Genomic DNA, 9058 nt, shown 5'->3' on the forward strand with positions numbered 1-9058 from the left:
AATCAACAGCAAAATTTTGAGGTGGAAGCAATTCTAAAATTAAATGCAATCAATATGAATAGAAGTTTTATAATTATTGGGATATAGACAATTCTGAATTTTACTGTTTTATTGAAAGGTAGGAATATCATGCCGTTCACGATGAGAACAATCTCTGTGGCAACAGATTCTAAAACATTCTTCCTATCACTCAGAGGATCATGGTCCAACACCAAATTAACACCAACAACACAGTACACATTCTGCTCTCAGGAATCAGGCCACCCATTACATGCTTTCTTTTGACTCACATAGTGTATTTAAGATGCTTACACCTTTTTCTTGTTTGCAGCATTGTTGTTCCATGGCCTAATATTTTTAGAAGTATTATTAAAATGCAGGAATTATACCTTTTTGTAAAAAAAGTAAGGATGGGCCCATTAGGGTCACTGTCGAAGAACTGAGAGCAGCAACAATACTGTGCCAGTCGCTGCTGTGTTTTAGAAGTACTGACTCAGACTAACCTCATCTCACCTCCCTGTTTCATGGTTCCTCTGATTAAGCCTGTGGGCTTTCCTGTGTTCTTACACATAGCATGGCTGGCTGACTGTGGTAAAGCAAAATAACAAAGCCATAAAATGTTCAAGTAGTCACCTAGCTTCCTTCACTCAGCAAGGCATACTGATGAAGGGATTGAGATAGTGTTTTGTGGCCAAAGCACTGCTCTTCTGATACTTCAAAGCAGCTTGACTTCAAAATAGAACAGAGCCTGGAGGTGAGGTCAAGCTAGAGTGATTGGCCATATTACTTAAATATTTAACACCTTCTCTGCTTTGTCTGTGACCAGTGACATCTGGCACTCTCCGAGAAACCATCCTTCCACACTTCTGAGGATAACAAATGTGAAATACGCAGTACAGATAAGATTGTGTCAAGCTCCATCCTTTTAACACTCTCCCAGCAGTCTCTACACCCACAACCTCTCACACGTCTCTCTATATCCATACAAGACAAACCCTCAGGCTATACCTATCTTGCTGAAGACATTTGATGGAACATTTCTGGGTGCCAAAATGCCAGTTTTGATATGAATGAATTTCTAGAATGATCTTTACTGTTTTAGTCTGGGTTACCCTTGTCTCTCCAAACAGTTCCTGAAAAGTCCTCAGGGAACTAATGCAACCTAGGTACCATTCATAATAGGCAATTTGGTTGTAGAGTTCTTATTTTGGAGACTAAGAGAATTTCATAGCATTTGTGGAGATCATGGAGAACCTTCCATGCTAGATGGTGCCAGAGAATGATCTTGGACATGTTTGACCTACTACAATAGAGTCACAGTTTCTATTTTTTTCTTTCTTAAAAAAAAAGAAAAAAGAAAAAAGAAAACAGGAAAAGAAAAAGAAAAAAAAGACTATGCTAGTGGACTGCAATGCAACACTTACTTTAATATGGACATTTGTAAGTAAAACAACAAAATACATGAAAAGCAAACTTTTTTCTGGAGCCACAGCTCAAACTCAAAGCCAGCTGCTATGTCATGTGAACACAGGCAGACTATGACTGTACTCGATGCCATAAAATAGTCTCTGGTCCTGTTATCTCCAATATATATGGAAATACAGGTGTAGTTTTAAAGGCCTTCGCAATGGACTATAAATAATAAAAGTCTTGTGACTGCTGGGTAGTGTTATAGAAAGCTTATGTCTCCTGTCGAAGGAAAGAGAGAGAGAAAAAAGATGACATCCAAACTGGCCAGCCCTTACCACAGATCTTAGAGAGGAGTCTCTTAAGAACTGGGCCACTTGTTTCTTGTTTTCTCTTTGAAAATATTTCAGCATTACATTCTTAAATTATCCCGTTATGTAGCAAAAAGAATGACTGTAACATACTAGGTTTAGTCTGTAGGCAGAAAGTATTACTGCTAAATAATATACTGTCCACTATTAGATTTTGCAAAACACTGACTAATCTATTTGAACATTGAAGTCTGCTAAAATGAACAGTCAACATGGAACAGCTTTACAGCTCTTTTCTTGTGATTACCAAGGATTAGTTCAGACTCATTCATGCAGTCTGGTATCCAAAACATGACCAAAATTAATAGGTCTGCTCACTTTGGATCCTTGCTGCTGCTGGTTGGGGTGACCCCAGATAAGTGCCCTCCAACTGCGGTCATTATGTTCTGCTTTTCCCTAAAGCTGGATAGGTAGCTTTTTCATGAAGGCTCAGCACTAATACTTAGCTGTCAGATCAAATAAAGTTCATTCTAATTATGTTGAATAGAAATACAGATGCTGTGGAAATTCCCAGGAGGACTTTATAATAGGTGTGCTCTGACACTTACAAAAATATACAGGAGAGTTAAATAGTATTATTCACAGGCATTTTAATGTTCAAGATCATAATTACCTTTAAAGTCTATGAAAGGGTCTAACTCCTGGATTTCCCCAGCCATTCACCCCACTCTCCCCTTTCTATGAGGCATTCATTGCATCTACTTGTAATAACATTTATGCCAAATAATTCAGAAAAGTGCCTATCACCCTGTTCCCCAGGATTCAAGTCATCTCTGGCTCTTTTTGAGCTCCAGCCTTGAGAAAGAGCAAGGATACACAGAACAAGTGTGAATACCAGAATGTCTTCTTTTGTTTCCACAGAGCAGTAGACTCTCACTAGCAATAATGCTAATTCAGCATTTATTGCTGGAGTTTATTTCTTTCAGAATTTGATTGGCAATAGGTATTCGTTATAACAACGTTGCAAATTCACACAAAAGTTTAAAATCTTCCTCTTACTGACCTGAAGACATCTCTCAAAGAGAAAGGTGAAGAAAATGTGCCTGCGGGGAAAAATCCTTTACCACTCTCAAGTCTGGCAACTGATCGTACCTATAACATCTTGAAATCACAGCATGTTTCCATTGTAGGGCTGGGAAGGCATTTCCCCATCTGTTCTTTTCACTTAGCTATTTCATACAATATTTGAAAGAGAGCATTTTTACCTGTGACAATATAGAATATCTCAAAGGCAAACTCAATATTATTACTGTCCTTCAAAAGATTGACCACAAATCTTCAAATCTTTGTAAGAATATTTATGCTTGAGGTAGAGTTCAGCTAAAACCCTGTCATAAATAAAAAAGGTAGCTGGGTACAGAGTTACGTTTGAAGTCCTCCCCATCTTGATGGTAGCCATCTGCCCTTGAATAGTAGATAGTAGTAGTAATAGATGCTCATCAGACTAAGGCTCAGTCTTTTCAAAACACACCATTGATGTTACTTGTGAGTGGGGGTAGAAATGTGGAAGGGGTGTCAGTTCAGTCTCACCCACTTCAGGTCGTGGAGTACAAGAATTGCAGAGGCTGCAGGAAAGACCAGAAGAAGACGTGTCTGTAGCCTGAGGGCCAACTCAGGCCCTTCTCGAGGGGTTGCGGCCTTAATGGGCACATCCCCAGCTGCGCCTAGAGAAGGCATGTTTTTGAAGGGGAACACGAGAAGCTCCTTTTCCATCCTGTTCAGGTCTTGATGCTACTAGAATCATCCTAGTATATACTGGTCAAGATCTCCAGCTCTGTATTGCTAAAGCTAATGGATTTCTAAGACAGATAAAGCTGTGTTTTCCACATTGCCCATTTAGTAGATAAAACAGATTAAACCTCCACAAATACTTTGTGGGTTATTTTCTTATAAAAGAGAGTTACCCAACAGAGCACATTTTCTACAAAGGAGATAAGATGGTACTTCCTAACAAAGAATTTAAAAGAAGTCTATAAAAGAAGGGTTAAATTTGGAAATTTAAGTTACTTCACCTTTAGTTCAGATCATTCTTTATAAGCAGTGGGGAGGGTCAGGTCTCAGTGGGTAGGTATTATGGAATGGAAGCCAGGAAAACACAAAGCGGCCAAAAGATCCATGGGTACATGTGCATACCAGTCATTCCGCTATTAAGAATAAAATTTAAAGCCTTTTTTCTGGCAGACTTCCCACTGCAAGTGTTTAATTTTTCCTCCCACCTACTTCTCTTCAGGAATAATGTAATGAACTGAGTAAGACATTTGCATTATTCATATTTGCTATTTAACAAATTCTTGGGTACACGATTCAGAAAAAAATATCAGAAAGTAACATTCTCTATAATCCTAGCCTTCTATTAAAAAGTTTCCAACTGGAGATACTTGTTTCACAGTCATATGCTATTTCCTGCTTTTAGAGGTGGTATTTTAACCCACCAAATCTGTTTTATTCCCTTCAGCATGTCTGCTTATTTCAGCCAATAATAGTCTTTGAGGTAGAACGTTTCTTTTTTAATCCTATGTATATAAAATTTGCTAGATATCTCTGTCTACCATAACAACAATAGCTTCAAAGCATCCCTAGGAAGTGACTTAAGTGAAACTTCCCTCATAAATTCGGATCAGCTAAAACTAGTTAAATCATATTTTGCAAGGAGTTCCTCACCAAAACCTGCAAAACCATTTCCCTTATTCACCCCACAATTCAGGTTAAGTTCTAATAGGTCTTTAATTGCTTGCTGTAGCTCATGTATCTTTTGTGAATAATGTTGCAAATTTCCTGTTCTCAGAAGCGAAACAAGTTCTCAACTTACAGTGCAGCTTTATTAAGGATGATACGGTTATTAGAGCGTAGCAGTAGAAATACATGATCAAGACAGCAGCGATATTTCGTAAAATTTATAAATACAGAATGCAAGTGAAAGATAACAGTTAAAATTGGGTTTGGTAAAGCATTATTTGGGGGTCGGCTACTGCCACTCCGTTTTAAAAGGTACTAACCCAGACATAGCAGAGCGTTACTTGCTGGGAAGGGTCACACTCAGGTACTGGGTATGTAAGTTCGCAGGGTTTGTCACACACGCAATGCCGGGGAAAATCAGGCTTGACAATCAGTGGACATGCATGGAGGATGGTATCCTGCTCCTTTTCTATCAACATTATTGACTGCTGCCCTAGCTTTAACTCAAGTTCAAGCAGTTACAAAAGCTTAAGAAAGGCCAAGCTGAACCCATCTGCTGTTGGACTGAGGTGAAGCATCCTCAGCCCCTCCTGTCCCCTCTCCACCCAACCACAGAACCATGAGACTGGCTGAACAGTGAGTAGCCTTCAGCTTTGCTCCAGAGCCCTGTCTGAGTCCCTGCCTGAGCGTGAACTTGTTTGGAAATAATGCAAAGGGTAGGCTTGACACTCTGGCCTTGAAAAAAGGCTTCACTGTCCGTGTAGCTGCCAAGGCAGGTACATGGTCAAGGGTCTCCTCCAACTGTGGGGGCTGCTTGGGGTCCCACCTCTTGCACAGGAGTTCTGTATAATTAGTTTTTGTGGAAGAGTGCCCTGTACATGGGCTAGACGGAGGGTGGTTTCCAATTGTCCAGTCCATGACATAAGAAAACAAGTAGAATTGAAGAACTGTGCCTACTTCTCTTAAGATGAATTCCATTTCAACTGCATCTGAATGACAAGAAGATGTCTAATTTAAAGACATAAAGTTTGGAGCTTTTCCATTTTGGGCCAAAACTTCTGAGTTCAGCATTTTCATAAAAATTACTTGGATAGGGGCTATTACAAATAATTGCCACATTCCTACAGAAATTAAAATATTAACATCCATGCTGAAAACAGAAGTTCTAAAATAATCTTCCTAATGGGCACGAGTCTTTTTGAGAAACTGCCATTACTTTCAAAATACTTCTAGACTAGCACAAAATCAGTGTCCCTTAATTTCAGCAACTCAATAAATGTGGGTGAAAACAGTCTCTTGTACACAGGAAAAGCATTGAACAGAGCAGAGAGAAAGCTCAGTGCAATTCACGCCCATTGGTTGAGTCTACAGGGAAAAGATGGCCCTGCCAAATTCAATTTACTTTATTATGTTGGGGAAAATAATACTTCTCTTTAAAAAACCAAACAAACAAAAAAAAAAAAGCCAAGATTCAATTATAAATATAAGCAATTATGTTCCATTTTGCAGAAGGTCATGCATACAAGAAAGAGGCACATGGAATTGTTTCAAGAGTTAAATCAGAAATTTCAGACACTGGACAGATTTCGGGATGTACCAAAATCAGGCAGCATGGTAAGTTTTCCTTCTGAGATATTTAAAATATGATGGATCCTTAACAACAACAATGAAACAAGTGTCCTTTGAACTCACTATACTTCCTGAGATGACCTCACTGTGAAACACCTTTAGATAGCCCCCAAAATTATAACAAAAGGTATTTTCATTAATCTAACCTTTGTCAAGGCTCATTGGGTTTTACAGGTAGACCATAATTAACTCACTTGACATCATCATAGAGGACAAGGAATTGAGCTGTAGGGAACACATTTCAAATCTGTATATGCCTACCAAGTCTAAAAGACTTTATATAGAGAAAGCAGCTCACTACTGTAATTTGGCCAATAAGGCTTTTCCTCTATCTAGGCAAGCAGATATTAAATTAGTTACTACAAACAAGTCCAGTTTGATTCACCTATACATGCAACGGTCCAGAAATCACACAGGTTCTGTAATGCTGTGTCTTTTCCATAATGGGTTTATAAATATTTACTGAGGGAAAACCGAAAAGTAAATCATCCTGAGCTGACTCTGCTATCATCATAATTCAGATTTATACACGTACACTCATACACACATGTATAACACCCTGACTACATCTGATAATGAAAGCAAGGAAATAATTGATTCTGCCTAATTAAAACAGTTAAATTAGTGTGACATATTTGTTAGCAGTAATATTATGATTAGTAATAATTTCATAAGTAATCTTATAATGTGAAAATTGTATACTAAATGGAACTGAGCTAGAATCATTGTATTCTATAACTTTTTCAGAAGAGCTGCTTTCAGACATGAAGAAGAGATATTAAGCAGATGTGAGGCCAATGGATTTACGTCACTTACATCACCTTAATCCGGCAGAAATTTGGCCCTGATTCTTTGATGAACTTTTAGCTGTGATATGTGTTATTTTGCACCCAGTTCTCTCTCACTCCTCCTTCTGAGATTTGCTGACATGTGAAGTTTGCATTCACCTCCCTGTTTGAGATTTGCTGTCCACGTAAAGCTTGGATTAATTCAAAATCTCAAAGGGAATCTCAGTGGAAGAGTTGTGTTTATTCTGTTTCACATCAGCGCTATGTTTTTGAAAGGTCTGCTAATAAAAGCTGCCCAGAGGAATGCTCTATCTGTAAGAGAGTCAGAGAGTGATCCAGGCACCTAAATATAGGCATCTCGGGCTATTTTAGACAGCCTCAGCTCTACAGCACAGTACAGGCAATGATGACACAGAGGTAAAAAGAGATCAGAACCTCTCATGAGAGATAGCTTGAGATCAGGCAGAAAATCTAAAGGCATCTAAAATGGTGCAAAAATGTCAAGTTTTGGCAACGATTTCCCACCGAAAATGTTAGAGCAGAAATCATAAATTGGTCTTAGTCCATGATGTCTTTCACCCTATAAAATTTAGCATTCAACAACAACAACAAAAAATTCAATAGAAAATAACCAGCTTTCAGCCTGTTATTCCTAATATTCTTGAGCTCCTCAGCCTGTAAAGCAAGGTGGCTCTCACAGCATTTTCAATGACTAGGTTTCCATGGTTCTGTCAAGCGCCTGCCTGAATTTAAAATCCAGCTGGCAATCTCTGTTTCAAACCACTCCATATTTCAGACAGCAAGCTCTTCTCAATTACCTCTTTTTCTCTTTTCCCACTTTTTTACACAACCTCTATTAAAAAGATGGCTATTGGTACTGGATCACTCTGCCATTCCTCACATACATTGGTTTTTGTGCAAGAAGGGGCTTAGCTGGCAGCTCAGGTGAGGAGCCTGCCACAGTGGTGATTGTTCATAGAGGGAGTTGCAGCGGTGCTGAACACCCGCCAGCCTGGCTCCCTGCAAAGCCATTTCCCATCTCTGCCTTCTGTGTCTCATGAGAGCACGTTAGCAGTCAGCCTCATGAAAGGCGAACACACTATTTCATCCTTGATTTTGATTCTTCTTTTTTTTGATCTTCAGGAGAACTCTGCTCCAAGCAAGGCTCCATGGGACAGTTTCAAAACCCCAGGCGACTACCAACACTATACAACGATAAATGTATTAGACACAGAGGCAAAAGATGCTTTAGAACTCAGACCAGCAGAATGGGAGAAGTGTCTGAACTTGCCTTTAGATGTGCAAGAAGGTGATTTTCAAACAGAAGTTTAACAAAAATGAAAACAAACTGAACAAAACAAAAACAAAAAATAATTTGTTGCACTGACAATAAAGAGACTTTGGGAACCCTGACGCTCCTGTCTGAACATTGTGACTACTTTATGTCAGGCTCTTCCTGTGCCAAATGTCAGTGGCTTTTTTCGTACAGTATATTCCCACTAGAGCGGCTAGTGGAGAACCAGGTGTACAATTCTTACCATCGTGTGTTGTAAGTACCCGTGGAATGGATTTGTAAGGTAATCTTTATAGATAAACCTCAAGCAACGATTCATGTTGTAACAGCTTCATTTGGTTTAGTTTTCAAAAAACTTCACCATGAAGCACAATGTATATATTTATGCAGTTTTTAAAGTTTATAACAGTCTGTTTGGCCATTACTACACTTTTTACTTTATAATATAAAAGCAAAGTTTTTGTCATTAAATGAATGTCTGTTGAGCTACATTCTTCATTGCTTTAAATGCAATAAAGTAATAATCTCACTTTTATATGAATAATATATTTCACATCTTTATTATTGCAGTTTTCTCTGGAAAGCTCAGAGTAGCTTTCTCTGCTGCAGCTGTGTATAAAATATTTAAAATGTTGTATGGTGTAAATAAACCTTTGTCTACATATCAGTTTCTTAGTGCATTTTATTCTGTATTTGTTTATCTGAAATTTGCATATTTATAGTTTTCTTTAAAAACACACATACTGAATATGTATTTGAAGTTTTAATAGTATGTTGTTCTAACTCCTGCATATTAGTAGGTTTGTACGGACATTCTGGGTCTTTTTTAGGTATTCTTTTGTGACAATGTACCACAGGAATTGGACTTGTCAGAATACTACTACAATTGTTCT

The 9058-nt window shown here is 38.4% G+C and overlaps 1 protein-coding gene across 1 annotated transcript in view; it reads left to right on the top strand.

Annotated features, from left to right (window-relative positions):
• The window catches only part of ADGRB3 (adhesion G protein-coupled receptor B3), a gene marked incomplete at its 5' end in the record, with an annotated part of 442349 nt that extends 434104 nt beyond the window's left edge, over positions 1-8245 (top strand). Inside the window, 2 exons of the mRNA XM_080341055.1 lie at positions 5964-6068; positions 8015-8245. Of these exons, the coding sequence (XP_080197181.1) occupies positions 5964-6068; positions 8015-8203 (294 nt within the window). The 3' untranslated portion in view covers positions 8204-8245. The remainder of the gene's footprint in view (positions 1-5963; positions 6069-8014) is intronic.
• Positions 8246-9058: the final 813 nt, after the last annotated feature.

The sequence above is a fragment of the Nesoenas mayeri genome (genome assembly GCF_963082525.1).
Source record: "Nesoenas mayeri genome assembly, chromosome: 3".
Classification (NCBI taxonomy): domain Eukaryota; kingdom Metazoa; phylum Chordata; class Aves; order Columbiformes; family Columbidae; genus Nesoenas; species Nesoenas mayeri.